This window comes from Dromiciops gliroides, chromosome 4 (genome assembly GCF_019393635.1).
Source record: "Dromiciops gliroides isolate mDroGli1 chromosome 4, mDroGli1.pri, whole genome shotgun sequence".
NCBI lineage: Eukaryota > Metazoa > Chordata > Mammalia > Microbiotheria > Microbiotheriidae > Dromiciops > Dromiciops gliroides.
The window spans coordinates 161,414,654-161,436,824 of NC_057864.1; the positions used below are offsets into that span (position 1 = coordinate 161,414,654).

The window sequence follows — 22,171 nt, forward strand, 5'->3', positions numbered from 1 at the left end:
GGGCTACACCCTTGTACTTGTTCATTTAAAGGAGACCTGGAGAGTTACAGGATGAAAGTACAAAAGCCAGACAGAGAAATTAGAATTGAGGCCATAGAGAAAAAGGCAGTAACAGAGAGGAGAAAAGGGGGCAAAGAGGAGGGGCTACAAACTGAAATTCTCTGGAGAGGAAGACCGAATATTTATGAGGGTTCTCTAGGGAACTACGTAGCCTTAGACAGCAGCATAATGGAGTTTTTGGACCGAGACAGAGCAGCAAGGGACTTAGAGAGGAAAATCTGGATTCTGACCTTTTCTGTACTGTTATGTGGACAGTGCAGGTCTGAAGTAATTCCAAGTACTTGTCCCTTCTTTGTGGGATTGGGACAGAGAGAATTCAATCCTAATCTAGAGGACTATATTGGCCCTTGAAGAGAAAAAAGACCTATAAAAGAGGGAAGAAGAGTTGTTTTGACTGTTTATGAGTTTAGTGCAAGTCCTTCACCATCTTTTTATTGGGTTAAACAAAATTTGTGTTGTATTTGATGTTTTATTAGCCTATCTGATGTGGGAGCTGAGGGCTCTTACCTTTTTCCAAACTGATCTAGACATGCCAAATTATTATATTCCCAGGGAAACTGGAGGGAAGGGAAAGGGAAGTTAATTTATTGTACTTACTAGATGCCAGGCATTGTGTTAATTTTTTACAAATATTATTTCATTTGACCCTTACAACAGCCCTGGGAGGAAGGTGCCATTATTATCCCATTTTACATTTGAGGAAACTGAGGCAGATAAGTGACTTGCTCAGGGTCACAATGAGGTAGGATTTGACCTCCTCTTCCTGACTTCAGGTCCAGAGCTGAGGAAATGAGCCAAGAAAAAAAAATTCAGTGAAAAGACCCCTAATATTAAGGCTAATCTATATATCCCCAGAATTTTGGTTCTGGGTCATAAATTATATGAGGAATGGAGTTAACTCACGAAACAGGAGGAACAGAAGTATTTGTTTAAATTACAAATCTAACCATCTAAGTGGGTGAACTAGGGTCTAAACATAGATAAAACTAGGTAGTCTAATAAACAACCCCTGCCTTCCTCCCTACCCCTTCAAAAAAAAATGTGGTCGCAGTCAGGAAACCCAAGAGTGGCTGTGCCCCAGGGCTCTACGCATGAAAGTCGACCCACGTGAGAACTGCAATTCCCAGAAGGCAGTGCCCCAACCATCCCTCCGGAAAGGACTACAAGTACCATAATGCCACGCGCGGAGGCCAGCTGAGAGAGTTAGGGACAGACCGGTAGACTGGGGTGTAGGGTGTGGGGAGAAACAACCCGTCTTTTGCTGGCAACGCCCACTGCCGGGACTCATGCTTTTAGTCTCAGGAGCTAGGGGGAAGGGGCGTGTCCCAGGATCTCGAGTGACAATATGGCGGTGCCGAGAGCGGAAGCCAGAGTCTGTCTTGTTCCTGAGTCGCGTCTGCTCAGCGGGATTTTCCTCCCCACGCCCTCCCTGGCCGGGCTAGGCGATCTACGCTTGAATGAGGGGAAAAACACTTGCTGATTGATCCAAGCCACTGCGATAGGCACGCCCATATTGCGATCGCACTAACTGTCACGACAGTACCCTTCTCCTCGTCCCACCTCCCCCTTTCGCGGGGACTGCTGGGAGTGCTGCGGGGGCGAGTCTCTGTCCAGGGGCTGCGGGGCTGGGCTGAGGTGGGCGAGCTCCTCGCGCCTATCTGTCCGGCCCCAGACATCTTTGTGTCGGCAGGTGAGGCGCCATGCGCCCCTTGCTCCCGATGCATCGGGAGCCGTATTGGATCTACGTCCCCGAGACGCCGGCCTGCCACCCGCGGAGCCTCCTCGTCGTCTTCGGCTGGGTGCTCTTCGCCTTCGTCTTGGAGCTTGGGTGAGGGGACGGGGGTCCTCAGCGCGCGCCCCGGGGTCAGGGGTCAGGTCCCAGGGCTGGTGAGGAGCGTGGGTATGGCGTCTTTTATCTGACCCGTGCCGTCTCTCTCCGCAGTCTGACGGAGGCCGCCGCCAGGGAGAAGCAGTCGGGTAGGTGGAGAGCCAGGGGTGGCGAGGTGATCCGTGCCGGCCTTCCCTGGGCAGGATGGGAGGCAATGGGGGACGGGGAGGGACGCCCCGGATGAGGGATGGAGAGGATGGCTCATCTTCATGGTTAGGCAACCAGGGGATGGGAGGGAGCAGAATCAGGACCAGGCCTGTTTTTTCATTAGTGATCTCTCAGTAGGGGCCTCCTCCATCCCACACATGGTGGGCTGATCTGGGGATGGATGCTTGGCATTTTTCTCTTCTTCCAGTAAGCACCTCGGTATCCATGCCTTGCTGGTTGGTGGAAGACTTTGTGGTGGCGGAGGAGTGTGCCCCTTGTACCACCTTCCAGGCTGTGAGTGTACAGCATCATTTATTTACCTACGAACTCTGCTCTCTTCCTCTCCTTCTCCCCATTCTCCTTCCCCCCCCCTTTTGGTGGGAGAGCCACTCTTACCATTCTCCTTCTTGGGGATCTCGATGCCATAGGACTCAACAACCGCCCCCACAGCCTTTTATTGGCTTTTTTCCCAGCCTCATCCTAATTCCCTTTATTCCCCCTTCCTCCTCCACAGAAAACCACCCCTGAGTGTGGTACCACTGGCTTTGTGGAGAAAATCAGTTGTTCAGGGTCTAAGAGAGATGAGTTCAAAAGGTCAGTATTCTCTTACCTTCCTTCTGCCAAAGCCAGACACTCCATTGTAGCCAATTTGACAGATTGCTCCTCCTCCCCCTGTTCTTCTGTGTCCCCGTCCCCCCACCCCTTCTCCTATGATGGGTTTATTGGAAAGGGAGTTAAATTGAAAGGGGCTTAATAAAATTTTGACGATTGACGATTGTAACTACTGCCTGTGATAGACTGTTTCCCTGCTGTCTCAGCTGCCGCTCAGCAATGATGGAGCGACACCTGTTTTGGAAGTTTGAGGGGGCTGTGGTGGGAGTGGCTGCAGTCTTTGCCTGCCTTGTGATCCTTCGTCAGAGATCACTGGACCGAAAGGCCCTGGAAAAGGTCCGAAAACAGATTGAGTCCATATAAGCCCCTCATCCTGCTATCCTGGCATTGGAGCCTTTTACCCCAAGGGGGCCTGGTGGAGAAGGGTAACAGCTGGCCTGACAGGGGAGAAGGTTGTATGGGGTGACCCTGGCCCTTGGAACCCTATTCCTTAATCTTCTTCCCTTTGCCCTTCACCTTTTGTCTCCTTGATAATAAAAGAATAAAATAAAAACAACCTTATAACTATAATAGTTACGTTTTATTTGTTTGGGGGGAAGGGGTCAGAACAAAAAAGTAGATTGTAGGAAGCAGCTATGTCCCCGGCTTCCTCAACTTTGTTTCCTTTCTCCCTCTATCACGTTTGGGGCTTAAGTGAGTCCATCTGAGCACAAACTCTAAGAGATCCATGAAACCAGACAGACATTGTAAGTTTATTTTAAAGCAGCACCCTTCTCCTCTTCCCCTTCCACCCCAAAACTGCTCCACTTATAGGAGCTTAAGCCTTGCACCTTATTGTATGTTATTATTTACACTGGGAGAATAAGTTGTTGGCCCTATTGCAGAATGGGGGAATGGTATTGCCTCAGTTTCTCAAGAGTAACATCCTACTCCAGCCTGATGCCACAGGGTGTGAAGACTGGTGGGATGGGGGTGTGGCCCAGGGGTATTTCAATCCCAGGCCTCCCAAGCCCATCACCCTTTTTCCAGATCTAGCTTACATCTCATCCACATGCTTCACAGCTCTGCCCCTGTCCCTGTGGCCTGGCTGCTTCCCACCCTCCTTAGGCACTGCTCCTGAGGAACCATTGGCACCCCTGTCTCCAGGCTGTGATAGCAGGGTCCTCAAGCTGTCAGGCACATCCCTGTGAGTCAAGATGTTTCTGGAGAGAACTGTGAAGAGTGAAGGAAAAGGTTAGGGTGGGCCCCAGATGACCTTTCTTTTTGTTTTTGTTTTTTTTTTTGGCGGGGCAGTGGGGGTTAAATGACTTGTCCAGGGTCACACAGCTATTAAGTGTCAAGTGTCTGAGGCCGAATTTGAACTCGGGTACTCCTGAATCCAGGGCTGGGGCTTTATCCACTTCACCACCTAGCTGCCCCCCCCCCCCCATGACCTTTCATCACCCATGCTAATATTTCCCACAGCACCTCACCTCCATTAGGTTTGTAAGTGTCAGGCCCAGTTGGCTGTTCCCTATGAAAGGGGCTGAAGCTGGGAAGGATGATGAGGGTTAAGGAGAGTATGAGGATCTAGCAAAAAGGAAAGACATTTGGTGTCAGAATGAGAGAATAGAAGGGAGGAGAGGGGATGATAGAAATCTAGACGGTGCGGGGGGGAGGCAGGTACCATTACCAGGACACAAGTGCTGGTCTGGGCAGCCTTGTTAGAGGTCTGAGCAATGAGTGCCTGTAGCTGTTGAAGCTGGGCTACCAAGGACCTAGTAGGGGAGGAAAAAAGAGGCAGCATGTTTCTAGTCTCTGACCATGGCGGGCATCACCTGCATGCCCAGGTCCCCTCCACCACCCCCATACCACTCACACATTGTGTCTCTCCAGTTCCTGCAGCTTCTTCTGTAGCTGCTGGTTCTGCACCGAACAGGCAGCCACCCTGGGGTGAGGGGAAAAGAGACTTAGGGAGAAGGATCACATAGTCCCTAAATCAGGTGAGCAAGTCAGTGCACATTACCCACATAATCAGCCTAGGACAAAATTGGACCAGTCCCTGCCCTCAAGAAGCTTACATTCTATGGTGAAAGGAAAGATCCTACAGTGATATAAAACACAAGGTAGTTTTGGAAGGGAGAGCACTAGTCACTGGGGGAACCAGGAAGGATTATAGAAGGTGTTACCTGAGCTGAGTTGAAGGAAACTTGGAATTCTAGGACAACTAGATGGCGAAGTGGATATAGCACTGCTCCAGACACTTAACACTAACTGTGTGACCCTAGGCAAGTCACTTAACCCCAATTGCCTCAGCCAATTGCCCAGGTGTCAAGTGTCAAGTGTCTGAGGCCAGATTTGAACTCAGGTCTTCCTGAATCCAGGGCCGGTGCTAGCTGCCCCAGGGCATCCATTTTTAAATGTCTGGTAGGCAGCTGGTGATAGGGGACTAGAGCTCCAGAGAGTGGGGTTGGATATAGAGATTGAAGAGTCCTTTACATAGAGATGATAAAGTCAGGGGTGAATGCCACCAAGTGAGGGAAAAGAGAAGAGGGCTTGGGGCACTGTCTTGGTATATGCTCATGATCAGGGGACATGATATGGATGGTAAACCAGCAAAGGGTACTGAGGAGCAGTCAGGAGGAGAATGAGCAAGCATAGTCATGGAAATCCAGAGAAGACAGCATCCAAGAGGAGAGGGTGGCCCTTGGTGTCAGATGCTAGAGAGATGAGATGCAGAAGATTTTCAGATGCTTGGTAACTGGAGAGAACAAAGCATGACCTTGCTGCCCATGTGATCATACCTCGGGGTGGAGGTTAAGGGCTCACACTGGGGTCTCAGGAAGCATATACCTGGTCTCCAGACCATCTATGTATTCTTTCTTGCGTCTCCGGCTGTCCTGAGCAGACTGTTTGTTTCTGATTTTCCTCCGCACCTTCTTAAGGATTCTTTCCTCTGCCTGGGGACCCAGAAAAACAGGCCTTAACATGGAGCTCTCAGCTCCAGAGTGCTTCATAAGATGCCCGATAGAGTAGTGGGCCATTAATAGTTGACTTGGCATTTGAGTTAAATCCTTACCATTTCCCCATGGTTCCCTGAGGTCCTTGCTCCTCAGGGCACATGATGAGGACCTCACTGTTAGCATGTTCAAAGAAGGGATTACCTTGGTGAGGGGTAGGTGGTGGGGCAGAGATACCCCTTCTTGTCCCAACAGTCGTTTCTCCTCATCAGTCAGGAATAAAGCTGGGCAGTGCAGCTAGTGGTCAACAGAGATGAGAGGGAGGAGATAGGAAAGAGAATTCCCCCCATTAGTATCGACCTTTTTACTTGCCCTTTCCCATCTGGAAATTCCAAACCAGAGGTAAAGGAAACAGAAAATTCAGAATTCAGTGGTCAGGGCTTAGAACAACGTGGAGAACAACTGGAGCCTTTCAGTTCATCTTCAAAACAAACATTTCAAGTCCTGGGAATTTCCCACCGACAGTTCCCAAGACATCTTTCCAATAATTATTCCAGATACTGGGGGAGGAAAAGACATGTGAGAGCAACAGAACCCCTTAAATTATAGGAGAAGGGCATCAGAAAACAGTCCTGACAGAGACAGCTCCCAGGAGCACTCCCCTTCTCCCAATGAGAAAGCATGGTGCCTCTTTTAGGCAATTCCCCATCTAGTGGCATTTTCAAGGGCCTTGAACTTTGAGTCAGGAGAGAACTGGATTTGAATCCTGCCTTTGATTTGTTAACTGTATGACTGGGCAAATCCTTTTCTGATCTTTAGTTTTCTCATTAACAAAATGGGGATATTTACCTTATTTTATATCATAGCGCTGGGATAGATAGACTTATGGAGGGTGACAGCTTCCAAGCAGGTTAAGGGGGCAGGGCCCAGGAAGGCTGTCTAGTTCTAGCGTCCCATTGCAGCTATTCCTGGGGCAAAAGCCCCTTTGTCACCTGGAATTTCTAGCAAGGACTTCACATCACATCTCGTGTGAAAAGACTGGAGAAAGTGGATAATCTTTTCACCCAAAGGCTTCAGGAGCTTGGGCCTGCTGCTTTAGCAGGTATAGGCTATAAAGGGAGGCCTCTAAGCAGAGGAGAAGCCCAGATGCCTCAGTTCTCCCCAGACCCCTCGATGGCACCTTCCTGTCCATGCTGGGGTTTTTTTTTCTTCATCTCACATTTACCTTGTGATTTGCTTTGGTCCCATGAATTATTTGGGGCTGTAGTTTAGAATATAGCTTATCATTAGTAATAATAACCAACATTTAAAGAGCACTTTAAGATTTGAAAGCACTTGGGGCAGCTAGGTGGCACAGTGGATAAAGCACCAGCCCTGGATTCAGGAGGAATTGAGTTCAAACCCGATCTCAGACACTCAACACTTATTAGCTGTGTGACCATGGGCAAGTCACTTAACCCTCATTGCCCTGCCCCCCCCCCAAGAAAAGAAAAGAAAAGAAAAAGATTTGAAAGCACTTCACATACATTTCCCATCCACAACTCCATAAGGTAAGTGCTCTTTTCCCCATTTTACAGATGAGGAAACTGAGGCTTCAAAAAGTCAAGTGACTTTCCCAAGGTCATCCGACAAGGGTCTGGGGTAGGATTTGAAGTCAGGCCTTCCTGAATCCAAGATCTACAGTACTAGAGATATCTAAAATCCTTTAAAGTTTACAAAGGCACTTTGCTCAAAGCAGCACTGTAAAGTAAATAAGGTAAATATCCTTAACTAAGTCAGAATCAGCATTTCCTCCTCACCACAAATTCAGGGCCCTTGATGGTACCTTTAAGTGGAGAGGGAGTTCCTGGGGACTCCCCCAGGGCAGTCAGTAAAATGTTCACTATTGACTCTAGAACCTTGGGCAAGTCACTGAAAACTCCTTCCTTATCTGTAAAATGAGACAGAATTGTATTTGCTCTGCTCATCTCTTGGTACTGTTGCGGAACTCAAACATTACTCATGTGAAGTACTTTGGTAACTTTTATAAATGGACATAAAAATAAAGTACTCTCCATTTACAAAATGTCATGACTGGCCTTAGTCCATCTGCCATTCATGGAGTGGATCCCAGTGGAAGGGTTGGACATTGCCCCCTTTGCTTGGGAATTGCTTTTCTATGTCAGGGAAAGGAAAGTGGCCTGAGCCAATGTATGTCTCCTATGCTGGCCTCTCCTTCAGGAAGGCAGTAGGAAGGCCTCTGCCTCCTGCTAGTTCTGTGGTGTCTGCCTGAGGAAGCACTGTGATGCCTTTCTCCTTGTCTTCCCTCACCCTAGTTATGCTGGATGAGTTCCCTCCCTGTACAGGTCCAGCCTTTTCCAGCAAACATGATAGGTTTTCCTGAGCTGACTGGGTGGGGGAGTTCTATCTCCTATCCTATATCTCAGCCCAGCTGTAAGTCAATCATTTCCACTGTCTTACTATTTTTTGACAGGTACATCTTCAACCTCCTCATCCCTACACCCATTGTACCTGTCTTCTTTCTACCTCCTGTGCTCTTCTTTTTGCCCAGTGTTTGAACTCTGTGTGTCTGATAGAGGGAGAGGGAAGGAGAGCACCCAAAAGCAATCCCTCACCAGTGTCTCAGGAGGCAGCATGACTCCTGAACCTCTTCTGGGCTCTGGGTGAGCAGGAGGCTCACTGATGATGCAGGCATCAGGGATCAGCAGTGGAGGGCTCCACTGACCTGGCAAGATGGACAAGTAGACAAGATCAGAATTTGAGGGGGGTGGGGGAAGCTGGAAGCAGACCAAGGAAGCTGGCACAATTTGAGATGGGGACCGGAGACAGTGCAAAGTCAGAATTCTCTGAAGTGTTTAGAGATGGGGTTGGGGGAAGGAACCCAAGCTGGAGACCTCGAAATCTGATGTACCCCCACCCACCAATTAATTAGTTAACAGGTATTTATTTATTAAGTGCCTTCCGTGCAACAGACACTGGGGATAAAAACAGAAAAAACGAAACAGTGTCTCTTCAAAGAGCTTACCATTTCATAGGGGAGCCAATGTATACATGAATGTATGTCTGTATAATAAATACAATGTAGCTAAATATGAAATAATTAAGCCAGGAGAGCAGTAGCCATTGAGGAGATGTGGGAAAAGCCCAATAGGCATTGCTTGAGCAAGGCAGAGAAGAGAGGAAGGAATGCACCCCCCAGGCATGTGAGATGAGGCAGAATTAAGATTGTGCTGGACACAGAAGGCTAGGGTTAGGGTTTGGCTGGCAAGAAGGGGAGAGAACACTAACCTAGCTGGATAGAGATGAGCCCAGAGCTGGTCTGCTCAGTTTCTCCTTGTAGCCCTTCTAGAGCCCCAGTCTCATAGACAACCTCATAGAGGGCAGGGGGACTGAGAGCCATGGGGGCTGGGGGGCTGTCTGGACGACCAGGCTCTTCCGAGATACCACTGTCACTTCCTGGAGAAACTCTGGACTGATAGACCTCATTGGGATCAATGAGTAGGTTCAGGAAATCGTCAGGCTCACTCTCCTGAAGGCCCTGGTACAGTGAAGGGGAGGCATAAATGTATGTGGAAATAGGAAATCTTTCCAAAGTCGGTCCAGGACACCTAATGCAAGTGTCAGCCGCTTTCTTCCGTGGAGGTGGGAAACAACAGGCTAATTCATCCCTGATCTAGAGCAGGGCTTCTTAAACACGGGGTCAAATAACTGAATGTGGGGGTTTCAAAAAATTTGACAACAGTAAAAGGTTATGTATACCGATTTTATATACCTATATACCCAGGGTCGGGTAAAAAATTCTATGGTGAAAAGGGGTCATGAATGAGGAAAGTTTAAGACACCCCAATCTAGAGAAGCTACGTACAGGCCATTTTTTTTAGTGAGGCAGTTGGGGTTAAGTGACTTGCCCAGGGTCACACAGCTAGTAAGTGTTGAGTGTCCGAGGCCGAATTTGAACTCAGGTACTCCTGACTCCAGGGCCGGTGCACTATCCACTGCGCCGCCTAGCTGCCCCCTACAGGCCATTTTTGAGCTGGGAACTCCATTATTCCTTACCCGGCCTTCTCTTTGGGCTGCGCTATCCACCCCATTTTCGGGTTCCCTTCCCACACTATTTCTGTCCAGCCTTCACACTCACATGACTGCTGCTCCCACCAGGCTCCCAGCCACCCAGCCCTGGCTCTTGCAGTGCAGTTCGCTCTGGCTCTCGGAATGAGGAAAGTCCAGCCAGCTCTGGGAAGGCCCTCATGGTTATGTCTTCTGAAGGTTCCAACAAGATATCCAGCAGTTCTGGGTCACCGAGTTCCATCCTCTTAATGGGAGGGGGGAGTGCAGGAGGAGGGAGGGTGAGAATCCTCGCCATTCATTCTTTCCCTCTTTTCCCTCAACCCCCGGGGCTTGATCTCTCCCCTGCACCCAGTCAACTCCCTCCCTCCCTCCCCATTACCTGTTCACTCCCCTCGGCTTGTCTGCCGGTTTGGTAAAGCAGGACCCCCGAGCATTACCAATCGTGTCTGGCTCCCTGGCAGGCCCCAAACACTACACCTTTTCTTTCATCCAGGATCTCACATCCTGGACGGGCCAACACCCAGCCCCGCCCCCCTCAGAAGCATTGCTTAAAGGGGTGGCGGCTAGCAAAGAGATCCTCAGGATTGGGAAAGGACCATCAGAGAAGGATCATGCCCGCATACTTTTATGCTTCAGTTTCCCCTTCTGCCTCACAATCGGGACCTATCAGACCGGGAGGTACAGTTGCTTCTGGCGTGGGGGGGGCTGTCCTGATACCGGGGGCAGGGAGGGAACAGTAGGCTACAATCCTAGGTTCGGTATCCCTAGGAATCATGGTTCTTATAAGAGAGGTCCAGAGAACTAGCTGAAACGGGCTGAAAAGTCCGCAGGCTTCATGTAACCCTCACCCTTTCAGCCCTTGCTTCGCTCTTTCTAGAGATTCTGCAGTTTCAAACAAACAAACAAACAAACAAAAAAGGAGTTTGAGGGACGTTTTTGCCAGCCAGTCGCGTTGCTCTACACTTAGTTTTACTCGCCCTCGTCTCTTCAAGGGGTGACAATAGGTAAACAGCCACGCCCCCAGTTGGTTTTCATAGGCTTCTGGAGGCAGAACTCAGACGGATAAGGTGGGAACTCTTATTTGTCAGGAAGGAATTGGGTGCCTTGCGTGAAGAGGAGGCGGGGTCCGAGAAGTTGGAACGCCGCCGCGGAAATGTTCGTGGGTGGGAGGAGAGAAGGAGAAGGATCTTTCACGTGACCTAGTTTCAGTTATCACTGGGGCAGAGAAATAACTTCTGTCTTGAGCCACACGGGACGTGCTTTTAATAATTAAGCACAAAGCCACGTGCTAACTGGCTGGCTCCTCCTCCTGTGGAATCAGTGCGTTTTACGCTACTTAATAAACCACATCCTTGAACACAAACTCGGTTACTGAGACTAATGGAGGGGAACAGAGGTTTGGGAAATCTAAAATGGTAAATAATTCATTTGTAAATGGTTTGAGGAACATATTTCAATCTCTGCTTTTTAATATGGGCGTTTCATATTCGGTGGAATTCAGGGCAAGCATAATAATGGAGCTTTGCTGAACAAAGATGTAAGCCATACCCCCCGCTCCTTGCAAATTGCTTGTGCACACTCTGAGCCAAATTAGTAGCCCGGATGCTTGGGGTCCTCAAAGGTCAGTGTGAAAAGGGGGTGGTGAGTTGGGTAAGAGGTAAACCCTCACAGAAATTTTGTTTGGTAGGGAGGGGCGGAAGAGGCGGGAGAAGGAGAAGGGAGGGCAGTCTGGATTTTAAACTCGTCAATTTGCATGCTGAAAACATGACTCAGGAAGTGCTAGGGGAAACCTTTGGATTTTCTCATCCTCTTTAATACTCCAAATCAAGATTTCTCATGGGATCTCTCCGATTAATGCAAAGTACCAAGCAGAACTGCCATTTCTGAAACCTTTTTTGGAGCCCTGGATATTGTTAAATGTTTCTGTTTCAAAAGGCCTCCCTGCTGGTAAAGCGTAATTTTATTTAATGTATATTTTAATGGCCCATATTACAAGTTTCACTGATGATCTGGGTTCACAGAGCTTGGCTTGTGAGGTACCCCCTGAGGAATCTAGGGCGATTCTCTAAAGTCATGAGCTTGAGCCCCATTGATGTGCTCCATCTCCCCTCCAGATAATCAGTTGAAAATCATTTAAAATTTTTAGGAAGGGATGTTTATATTTACTAAGGTAGTACCTTACATTGGTACAAAACATCTCCCCAAAGTCTGTCACACTCCCACAAAAACATACAAGAGTCCAGAGGAAATTGAACTTGAGCTTAGAGAGAACATTTGGCAGAGAGGTCATTCACAGCTGATGGTTGTTTGAAGTCCCTCCTATTCTTGGGATGTCAACGCCTCCACTTCTAAGCACCCCCACCCCCTGTGGTTCTTCCTCAGGACTGTGCTGGAGAGACAAAATCCTTTTCCAGCCTCTGGAATTATCTGCCTCCTCTGAGCACTTCATTGTAGATGATATCTAGAGCAGGGCTTCTTAACCTGGGGTCTGGGAACTTAAAAAAAAATTGTACAACAATTTCAACATAATGTTTATAATCCTATGTATTTTACTGGATTTAAGAACTTTAGTCTGAGAAAAGGTCTATAGGCTTCACCAGATTGTCAAGAGTCCATACATGGGTGTGTTGGTAAATGTTTTAACAACCCAGCTCTCAAAAATAAAAAGTTAACTTACATTATTAACATTTTCTTCATCATATTCTTAAGTCTGGATAGTCAGCAAAATGACAAATCAAGCCCTAATTTGTAATTCTTGCTTATTCTTGAGGTGTAAATTCCAAGTGTAAATGTTCACACTAAAAATTTAGTAGTGGGCCTTTGGGAGCTAGTTAGAGCTGGCTCCTCACACACCTCTGCCACCATGGCACAAAAATGATTAAGGATCCCTGCCCTAGGGCCGGACCAACCCTGAGCAGATTGTCAAACCTGGTCAATCTAGTTAGAGTATGTTATCACTTTAAGAGGAGCTGAGTCGGGTCAGCTAGGTGGCGAAGTGGATAAAGCACGGCCCTGGAGTCAGGAGTAACTGAGTTCAAATTTGGTATCAGACACTTAACACTTACTAGCTGTGTGACCCTGGGCAAGTCACTTAACCCCAATTGCCTCACTAAAAAAAAAAAAAAGAGGAGCTGAGTAAGCAATCACCCCACCCTTTCAATTTACTAAGGGCCTACAGGGCCAAATTACTTGTAGTTCATTCATTCATATATTTAGTAAGCAATCTGGGGTAAAGTGACTTGTCCAGACACCGAGTAAGTGTCTGAGGCCATATTTAAATTCAGGTCCTCTGGACTCTAGGGCCTGAGCTCTATCTACCTATTATTACCTAGCTGTCCCAGGCTAAATGACTTGTTGAAGAAGGTATTTGCAAAGGAGTAGGGAGGAAGGAAATAATATAGTTTATTTAAGATTTGGGACCTACACTCAGAATTTACAATCCAGCTTGGGGAATACAGACAAATAAGTAAAATTCAAAATAATTCCTGACAGGTTTAAGATCTCAAGGGGGAAAGAGTATTATAGACTTGGGAGGAGGAATAGGGGGAGGCTTTGTGGAGAACATGGTGTTTACTCTGGACTTTAAAAAATAGTTTAAAAATGTGGAGTAAGGAAGGGCATACCATTTGTATAGATAGCTTGAGCAAAGGAAAGGAAAGGCAGGAAGGGGAGGGCTTTCCTGGAGTTGACTGTAAAGTGTATGAGGGGTGACATATCAAGCAAGCAAATAATTAAACTTGTCCATGTTTTCCCATAATTCTTCAGAGGATAGCTACCCAGTGTTTTGTGATATTTAAAATCTAAATGTGTGGTTGCCTTAAATTACAAGCTTTAGCACCAGTCTTTGGGCATTAAGCATTTATTAAAGCATACTAGGTATTAGTAAAAAGGAAAACACATGGGGTTCAGAAAGTTAAGAAAAGGCCTGTCTAGCCTAGAGTTCCAGCCTGGTCTGGTTCTTCCTAAAGTCCTCCACCATGAGCCTGCTTCAACCAAGAACTTCCCTTCAAACTGAGTGTGGAAGCATTTTATAGGTCTGGAGCAAAGGCGGTCCTTACACACTGCTTCAAGTTGATTGGTTAGCATTATCCAAATCCATTGGTTCACCTTCAGGTGGTCTCATGTTGAGTTCAAAGTTCTTAAATCCTGAGAACAATACCTTCCTTTTTTTTTTTTTTTGTGAGGCAATTGGGGTTAAGTGACTTGCCCAGGGTCACACAGCTAATAAGTGTCAAATGTCTTGAGGCCAGATTTGAACTCCAGTCCTCCTGACTCCAGGGTCAGTGCTCTATCCACTGCGCCACCTAGCTGCTCCCCCCATCACATTTTAATTTGGTTGGGGCTGTACTGGGGAGTTTTGTAAGCTGCATCTTTGACATTTCTGGTCCAGGATATGTGTGGATTACATTATTAGATTAGATATAATATACATGATAGCACATCTATCACATGGATACATTATATTATGTCTGATTTATAGGAAAATCTGGACACATTCTTTGTTTACTTACTTGTCACCCCTTCATGAACTATTCAGGCAGCTAGGTGAAACAGGGGGTAGGACCTACCGGATTTAGAGTGGAGAATACCAGAGTTCAAATCTGGCCTCAGATACTTAGTTTTGTGACCCTTAAGACTTAAGACCCTCTAGAACTAAGCTCTAACTTCCTTAGTTTCCTCATCTATAAAATAGGGACAATAATAGCACCTACCTCCCAGTGATGCTGTGAGGAGCATGCGGACTTTAACCTTGTTACTTTTCTTCCTCGAATCATCATTGACACTGATGCAGCCTACTTACACCTACCATTACCCTTTGCCTTCCTTGTCATCATAAATTCTTCAGCCATTGTTGTATTCCATGATTTGCAGCCATAGAACATAGCCAGAAGCCCCCTCTTTAAAAAGAGGTCTTGGGGGGCAGCTAGATGGCGCAGTGGTAAAGCACTGGCCCTGGATTCAGGAGTACCCGAGTTCAAATCCAGCCTCAGACACTTAACACTTACTAGCTGTGTGACCCTGGGCAAGTCACTTAACCCCAGTTGCCTCACTAAAAAAAAAAAAAAAAAAAAAGAGGTCTTGGGAGGCAGCTAGGTGGTGTAGTGGATAGAGCACTGGCCCTGGAGTCAGGAGTACCTGAGTTCAAATCCAGCCTCAGACACTTAACACTTACTAGCTGTGTGACCCTTGGACCTTTCCAGTCTTCTTCCATCTTCTCCCCCAACACACAACTGTTCAATCCATCATCACTGACCACCTCCTGTTCTCATACAAGACACTCAATCTCTTGGCTCCATGACTTTTTCTCAGGCTGTCCCCTATGCCTGGGATTCCCTCCCTCCTTAACTTCATCTGCTGGTTTTCCTGGTTTCCATTAAGTCCCAACTAAAATCCCACCTCCTACAGGAAGACTTTCTCACTCCCTCTTAATTCCAGTGCCTTCCCTCTCTTATTTCTGATTTATCCTGTATATATTTGTTTTGTATATATTTATTTGCTTGTTGTCTCCCCCATTAGACTGTAAGCTCCTTGAGGGCAGGGATTGTCTTTTGCTTCTTCTTGTATTCCAAGTGCTTAGTTGATGGGGAGAAAAACTGTGCTGAGCCACTTCCTTCAAATGGAGGCCTTGCCCTCCAATCATAGGGTCCAATCAGAAGGGCAAAGGGAACTAAATCTGCAAGTTACTAATCTTTTTGCTACCTCTTCACCTTATATCTTTATTTGACTTTTTGGAAGGACATGCCCTGTTTGAGGCATCCTGTCATTATGGATCAAGTGTTCTTGGAGTTAAGGAATACCTGGTTCAAATCAAACTAGATGCCCCATAAGTATCTCAAGTATATCCAAAACAGAACTCATTTTATTCCCCTCCTCTCTTCTAAACTTCCTATTACTTCCTTTTTTTTTTTTTCTTTTGCTGGGCAATGAGGGTTAAATGACTTGCCCAGGGTCACACAGCTAGTCAAGTATCTGAGACTGCATTTTAACTCAGGTCCTCCTGAATCCAGGGCTTATGCTTTATCCACTGCACCATCTAGCTGCCCCTTCTTATTACTTTCTTTTTTTTGGGGGGGGGGTAAGGCAATTGGGGTTAAGTGACTTGCCCAGGGTCACACAGCTAGTGTCAAGTGTCTGAGGCTGGATTTGAACTCAGGTCCTCCTGACTCCAGGGCCAGCGCTCTATCCACTGCGCCATCTAGCTGCTCCCATTGTCATCTTCAAGTTTTCTCTCATATTCCCTCCACAGTATCCAATTCTTAGTGAAATCTTGTTTCTGTCACCAGAATCTCTCTTTTGTTTGTTTTTGTTTTTTGTTTCAGAATCTCTTATTTCCTCATCTCTTCACTCACACAGTCCTCAATCCATCAGTCAGTACAAAAAAAGGCAGGAGGCAGTTCAGTCTAATGCACCATTGGTGCAGGCTCATCATCTCAAGCCTGGACTATTACAATAACCTCCAGTTCAGCTCCTAAAGCCATTTTCCTAAAACAGGGCAACCACTTAATTCACTACTCAATAAAATCCACTAACTTCCTTTTACCTCCAGGATCAAATATAAAATGCTGTTTGGCTTTTCTTCTCTTTTCTTTTTTTTTTTCTCTGATTGTGACTTGTTCAGGGTTACACAGCTAGTAAGTGGTTTTTTGTTTTTTTTTGGTGAGGCAATTGGGGTTAAGTGACTTGCCCAAGGTCACACAGCTAGTAAGTGTTAAGTGTCTGAGTGTAGATTTGAACTCAGGTCCTCCTGAATCCACCTAGCTGCCCCTGTTTGGCTTTTAAAGCCTTTTTACAGCTTGCCCTCTTCCCATTTGTCCAGTCTTTTTTTACACTTTACCCCTCTCCATATTGTTCTGTTGTTCAGTTGTATTTGACTCTTCAGAATTCCATTTGAGGTTTTTGTTAGCAAAGATACTGGACCGGTCTGTCATTTCATTTTGCAGATGAGGAAAGTGAGGCAAACAGGGTGAAGTGTCTTGGCCAGAGTCACACAGCTAGTAAGCGTCTGTGGCCTGATTTGAACTCTGGAAGATAAGGCTTCCTGACTCTATCCACTGCCCATGTAGTCTACAACCAAGCAATACTAGCCTTCTTTCCATTCCTTGAACAGATCATTCCATCTCCTCACTCCCCCCTCCCCTTTTTTTTTTTTTTTTTGGTGGGGCAATGAGGGTTAAGTGACTTGCCCAGGGTCACACTGCTAGTAAGTGTCAAGTGTCTGAGGCTGGATTTGAACTCAGGTACTCCTGAATCCAGGGCCAGTGCTCTATCCACTGCGCCACCTAGCTGCCTCCCCCCCCCCTTTTCTTTTAATTGGTTGTCCCCCATGCCTGAAATGCTTTTCCTCTTCAGTTCTACCTTTTGGCTTCCTTCAAATCTCAGCTCAAATCTTATTTTCTGTACGAGGCCAGTCCAGGTCCTTCCTGTGCTAGAGCCTTCTCTTTAAGATGAGAATACCTGGGGCAGCTAGGTGGCGCAATGGATAGAGCACCGGCTCTGGAGTCGGGAGTACCTGAGTTCAAATGTGATCTCAGACACTTGACACTTACTAGCTGTGTGACCCTGGGCAAGTCACTTAATCCCAATAGCCTCACCAAAAAAAAAAAAAAAAAGGATGAGAATACCTTATGGTATTTATCTTTTATGTGAATGCTAGGTAAATATTTGATTGTCAAATCTTGCCAAGCCCTAGACATTTACCAGTTGTGTGACCCGAGGAAAGTAATTTAATCCTTTTGTCTCACATAGGCAAAGGGAGGGAGGGAATTCACACATAGACCATGCCCGGTGGTGACCAAGTCACGACTTCTTCTCGGGTCCTTTTTACAAGCTAGTAAATCTTTCCGAGAGGGGGATTTCCTAACTTAGCTGTGCTTTCTTGATGTGTCCCAAGACTTCCCGCGGTCATGTCGTTTGACTAAAGACTTCCCTTTATTCTGCAGAGACCCAGACTGTTTCCAGGACTAGGCCATAAAAAGCACCCCCTCCCCAAAGATATCTTCCCTCCCTGGGGTAGGAGGATGGGGCTTTTGAAGGAACAGCAATCAAGCAATCAACCTACTCAAAAGCATCTGTTAAACGCTTACTACGTGCCTGGCATTTTGCAGGCAAAAACAGCCTCGTTCTCCAAAAAGAGGTCTTGAAGTTGGGGTAGTGGAAGCGCATCTCCTTTTTCAGCTGCCACTCTTAAAAAACCCCGAAATTCCCCAGTGCTTCTGAACAGGTGGCGTCGGGTCGGGGGACCTCGGTGCTGGACAACCACCAAACCCACGAATCTATCAGGTAAGCTCCCTGAGGTGCTTGTCCCCAGGTCACTTGGTGGCCCCGCCTCCATCCCCCCCGCCCCCTCAGTCTATTTCTGATTGCTCTAGGGTAATGTAACTCCTGGTCTTGCCCCGCCCTTGCCTCGCTGTCATAGGCCAGAGGAAGCCGAGTGCGGGGAAGTGGGGAGGGGGCGGGAATTCCCGGCTGGAGGCCGGAACGGAACGGATACAATGTAGCGAGGCCCGAGCGAGGTGAGTGTAGTCGGTCCCAGGCCGAGACTCGAGTCCCTGGATCCCCTTGACCCGGCTTCCTAGAGTCTCCTGGGTGGCAGGGACTTCAAATCTCAACCTCCGATTCTTCCTCTCCTCTCTGCGACTCTCCCGCCTCCTCCCTCCTCCCTGCCCCCTCCACTCTCCACCCTCGCCCCAAACCTGGGTCCCGGGACTAGCGTTAGCGGCCCCGGGCAGCTTCCCTAAGGCTTCCAGGCCCCTCCCGCACTGCTGCCTCCTGTACAGAGCTCTTGCCCCCTTACTCCTTCTAGATCCTGTCGCTCTCCAAACTCCCCTTTCTCATCCAGACTCCCTAGGATGGGGAGAGGGTTTCGTCGTCCCGGGATTTGGGGTGTGTGTGTGGGAGAACCTAGCGCCCCTAAGACAACTTCTCCCCTACCTCGGGCTGACCACGCTGTGAGACTCCTTCCTTCCTCCTGTGTCTAGTACTCGTTTTTATCGCTGTTCTCCAGGATTTTGGACCCCTCTGTAGAGGGGACGTTGGAGGTCGGGCTTCCTTGCATTCTCCCTCTATTTGGAAGCCCCAGGGGAAAGGGGATATAAATCCCTAGTGTGATGTTACAGATTTTGATCCCTTTCCCCATGCCTCAGTTTCCCCTCCCCTTTGCTGGGCCCCTGCAGAGGTCACGGGAGGAATAAAGTCCTAGGAAAATTCCTGGAAAGGGGTGAGTCAGCTCGGTGTAGAGGTCAGGAAGTAACTGGGGTGGGGTGGAGGGGCAGCACTCATCTGACTAGCCTTCTCTTCCAACTGCCCCCCTGGGCCTCTCCTACTCTCCTTATTTCCACATATCTTTTACCAGGTCAAGGAATTTCACAGGTGTGGACAGGGAACTCAGGCACCCCCTGCCCTCCAAACTACCACCACGATGGTGCCCTGGGAAGAGCCAGAACGGCTGGTGTGGCGCCCAGAAGCTGTGGCTGCAGTGCCTGTGGGCCTGGAGGTAAAGATGGGTGCCCTTGTGGTGCTGCTGGTGCTCACCCTGTTTTGCAGCCTAGTGCCCATCTGCGTGCTTCGACGTCCCAGTGCCAACTTTGAGGCCTCAGGTTGGATAATTTCTCCACACCCCTACTCCCAATGCCATGGCAACCCCTGGGGTTGGGGTTGAGTGAGGGTGGGTAGACTCCAGGAGCTACAAAGAGAACAATCTAGGGGAGTTATGATAGAAGATTGAGGGCTTGGAAGGGGGAACTAATAGGGGAAAAGACTGCCCTGGGGGTGGCTGCGGGGATCCGAGAACTATCCAAAATAGAAGAGGTTCCTGAGACTTGAAACCAGCGCCCGGGTGTCAGTGACTGAAGGAAGGCTTAAAAACTGATTCTCTTTGGCCACCCTTGCTCTTCCCATAGCCTCCAGAAAGAAAATCCTGAGCCTGGTGAGCTGCTTTGCAGGTGGTGTTTTTCTGGCCACTTGTCTTTTGGATTTGCTTCCAGACTACCTGTCTGCCATAGATGAGGCCCTGAGTGCCCTTCGAATCACAGTGAGTGCCCATCCCCAGGGGAAGGTGGTGGCATAGATATGACTTCTTGTTATACATGTTTTTGACCACATATGAATTGACCAAGTCTGTATGATCCTGTGACTACATGTATAACCCTGTCTGTGACTTACATATAAAGCTTTTGTGTATTTGTGTTTGAAATCTTGTGCATGGCTCCTTAAGTGTGGTGTAGATACGGCCTTCCGTGTATGTGACCCTGCTCTGATATGCAAGTTAGTAAATAGTGCTTATCAATCATACCTTTGGTGCTCTTTAGATATCTTTCTTACCTTTTCTACCACACTGACCAAAGAAGATTGGGAAGGGAGGGCTGGGGAAGGCTAGGAGGAGATCAGAAAGAGACTTCGAACTAGGATGTTGGGCGTGAAGGAAAGAAGAAGCCCGAAACAGAAAAAAAACTTAGGTTTGTGTCAAGGGGGGCAGGAGAGTGGGCAAATGGAGGTTGAGAGATCCTGATATCCTAGCCTCCCCAGCACCTTCTCTTTTCTTCCCTACTTATCTCTCCTTAGACCTGTGAAGCTTCTTCTTCTTCTTTTTTTTTTTTTTTTGGTGAGGCAATTGGGGTTAAGTGACTTGCCCAGGGTCACACAGCTAGTAAGTGTTAAGTGTCTGAGGCCGGATTTGAACTCAGGTACTCCTGACTCCAGGGCCGGTGCTCTATCCACTGCGCCACCTAGCTGCCCTCCTGTGAAGCTTCTTACTGCCTTTTCTCCCTCTTTCTTTCTCCACAGCTCCAGTTCCCACTACAGGAGTTCATTCTGGCCATGGGTTTTTTCCTGGTTCTGGTGATGGAGCAGATTGTGTTAGCCTACAAAGAGCAATCAGGGCCCCTTCCAAGAGAGGAGACCCGAGCACTCCTGGGCAGTGCGGGCAGTGCACCTCCCCACTGGCATGATGGACCTGATGGGACTTCTACCCCTTCAGCCTTAAGGGCCTGTGTCCTGGTCTTTTCCCTTTCCCTCCATTCAGTATTCGAAGGGCTTGCTGTGGGGCTGCAGCGTGAGCGAGCCCGGGCAATGGAGCTATGCTTGGCGCTGCTCTTACACAAGGGGGTACTAGCTGTCAGCCTGTCCCTACGACTGCTGCAGAGCCGACTTCGGGGGGGAGTGGTGGCCATTTGTGGGGTCCTTTTCTCCTGCATGACACCGTTAGGTATTGGGCTGGGGGCTGCACTGGCAGAGTCAGCAGGGCCTCTGCACCAGCTGGCACAATCAGTGCTAGAAGGCATGGCAGCAGGCACCTTCCTCTATATCACTTTCCTGGAGATCTTGCCCCAGGAACTGGCTGCTTCTGAGCAGAGGATCCTCAAGGTCATCCTGCTTCTAGCTGGTTTTGCCCTGCTCACTGGTCTGCTTTTTATTCGTGTTTAAATGACCTCTGAGGGATGGGGGTGAGGGGGAGGTTGAGATGCTCCCAGAACAGCTTTAGAGAAGGGTGGATGGGGGTCTCGGGAGCTGAAAGTACATATAATGTGGGGGGTGGGAGGGTTGAGTGCATTGGTGAGTGTTGTAGACAGGACCCTAGAGAATGACCATTGGAACAAAAAACAAAGATAAAACTCCCCAGGAATGTGGAGGGAGGCATAGAGGGGAGAAGAAAACCAGAAAAACACTAGATGAGACAAAGGGACAGGAAGAGGTGATAGAATACAAGGACACTAAGTGCAGGGCCATCCGAGTGAGGAGTGAAAGAGATCTGGAGCCTCCTGGGGGGTATCGATTCTATTCCATTCCTGTACTCTCCTGGAGAAGCACCATTTTTTTCTCCTGGCCCCATCCCCTTTTCTTCAAATGTTTCCCTTTTTTAAGAGCACGATGCCTGACAACATCCACAGGCCAAGTTCTTTGCCCTCAGCTGAACTTCCCTTCCATTCCTCCTATAAAGTGCCAAATACCCGCCCCACCCCCTCCCCTTTTCACAAAGCACATTGGTATTGGACCTTGCTAGGCAGCTAAATGGGGACTGCTGCCTGCTGCTGATTTCCAGTGACCTTTCACCCTTACTGGGGATGGGGGTGAGTATCTAACCTGGTGATTTTGCCCAGGTGCCAAAGGCTTAACTGCCTAAACTCTTTTTGTACCAGAGAAACCCTGGAGGCCTGCCTCCCGGGGGTATTTTTGGAGAAGGGAGGGTGGATGGGAGGGAGGGAGGGATGGGGATCGGGAGGGAGAGGGATATGCTCTGTATAATCTATTTTACTAAACTGACGCTTCCGGGATCAGCTTCCCGAATAAAACTTGTTCCTATATCCCTGTCTTTGTGTTTTCCGTGGTGGGGAAGAGCAGAACAAGAGAGAAGGGGAGGACCCCAACACCAGCCAGCGCTGGAGGGGGAAGTGTAGAATCTACGCTCCAGAGGTTTCCAGCTGTTACTCAACCGGAGTCTGGCTCCTGCGTAGCTTTTGAC

General features: G+C 48.2%; 3 protein-coding genes across 5 annotated transcripts; 2 read left to right on the forward strand and 1 right to left on the reverse strand.

The window, feature by feature from the left end:
• The first annotated feature begins 1,363 nt into the window (after nt 1-1,363).
• On the forward strand, nt 1,364-3,277 carry JTB (jumping translocation breakpoint). Of its 2 annotated transcripts, none has more exons than XM_043963642.1 (5): nt 1,364-1,888; nt 2,003-2,037; nt 2,304-2,389; nt 2,610-2,689; nt 2,893-3,277. In XM_043963642.1, the coding sequence occupies exons 1-5, from the start codon at nt 1,761-1,763 to the stop codon at nt 3,068-3,070; spliced, it is 507 nt and encodes a 168-aa protein (XP_043819577.1). In that variant the 5' UTR covers nt 1,364-1,760; the 3' UTR covers nt 3,071-3,277. The 2 variants fall into 2 exon arrangements, with proteins under 2 accessions (XP_043819577.1, XP_043819578.1); XM_043963643.1 differs by having other exon boundaries at nt 1,371-1,888; nt 2,914-3,277.
• Nucleotides 3,278-3,290: 13 nt separating this feature from the next.
• CREB3L4 (cAMP responsive element binding protein 3 like 4) lies at nt 3,291-10,576 on the reverse strand. Its single transcript, XM_043963644.1, has 10 exons — nt 10,094-10,576; nt 9,785-9,958; nt 8,935-9,184; nt 8,262-8,371; nt 5,851-5,943; nt 5,540-5,646; nt 4,566-4,634; nt 4,380-4,464; nt 4,180-4,276; nt 3,291-3,919 (listed from the first exon to the last, which is right to left on the reverse strand). Exons 2-10 carry the CDS (start codon nt 9,953-9,955, stop codon nt 3,744-3,746), a joined length of 1,158 nt encoding a protein of 385 aa, XP_043819579.1. The 5' UTR covers nt 9,956-9,958; nt 10,094-10,576; the 3' UTR covers nt 3,291-3,743.
• A 7,555-nt stretch (nt 10,577-18,131) lies between these two features.
• SLC39A1 (solute carrier family 39 member 1) lies at nt 18,132-21,899 on the forward strand. 2 transcript variants are annotated; one of them, XM_043963439.1, is made up of 4 exons: nt 18,132-18,227; nt 19,067-19,310; nt 19,614-19,744; nt 20,497-21,899. In XM_043963439.1, the coding sequence occupies exons 2-4, from the start codon at nt 19,133-19,135 to the stop codon at nt 21,133-21,135; spliced, it is 948 nt and encodes a 315-aa protein (XP_043819374.1). In that variant the 5' UTR covers nt 18,132-18,227; nt 19,067-19,132; the 3' UTR covers nt 21,136-21,899. The 2 variants fall into 2 exon arrangements, with proteins under 2 accessions (XP_043819374.1, XP_043819373.1); XM_043963438.1 differs by lacking the exon at nt 18,132-18,227 and adding an exon at nt 18,911-18,931.
• Nucleotides 21,900-22,171: the final 272 nt, after the last annotated feature.

Excerpts from the sequence above, each read along its gene's own strand:
- JTB (XM_043963642.1), top strand. The coding sequence starts at position 1,761 with ATGCGCCCCTTGCTCCCGATGCATCGGGAGCCGTATTGGATCTACGTC. Across the intron at positions 1,889-2,002 it reads GCCTTCGTCTTGGAGCTTGG|TCTGACGGAGGCCGCCGCCA; the intron begins GTGAGGGGACGG and ends CTCTCTCCGCAG. Across the intron at positions 2,690-2,892 it reads AAGAGAGATGAGTTCAAAAG|ACTGTTTCCCTGCTGTCTCA; the intron begins GTCAGTATTCTC and ends TGCCTGTGATAG.
- CREB3L4 (XM_043963644.1), bottom strand. The coding sequence starts at position 9,955 with ATGGAACTCGGTGACCCAGAACTGCTGGATATCTTGTTGGAACCTTCA. Across the intron at positions 4,635-5,539 it reads ATAGATGGTCTGGAGACCAG|GGTGGCTGCCTGTTCGGTGC; the intron begins GTATATGCTTCC and ends CCCTCACCCCAG. Across the intron at positions 4,465-4,565 it reads GAACTGGAGAGACACAATGT|GTCCTTGGTAGCCCAGCTTC; the intron begins GTGAGTGGTATG and ends CTCCCCTACTAG.
- SLC39A1 (XM_043963439.1), top strand. The coding sequence starts at position 19,133 with ATGGTGCCCTGGGAAGAGCCAGAACGGCTGGTGTGGCGCCCAGAAGCT. Across the intron at positions 19,311-19,613 it reads TGCCAACTTTGAGGCCTCAG|CCTCCAGAAAGAAAATCCTG; the intron begins GTTGGATAATTT and ends CTCTTCCCATAG. Across the intron at positions 19,745-20,496 it reads TGAGTGCCCTTCGAATCACA|CTCCAGTTCCCACTACAGGA; the intron begins GTGAGTGCCCAT and ends CTTTCTCCACAG.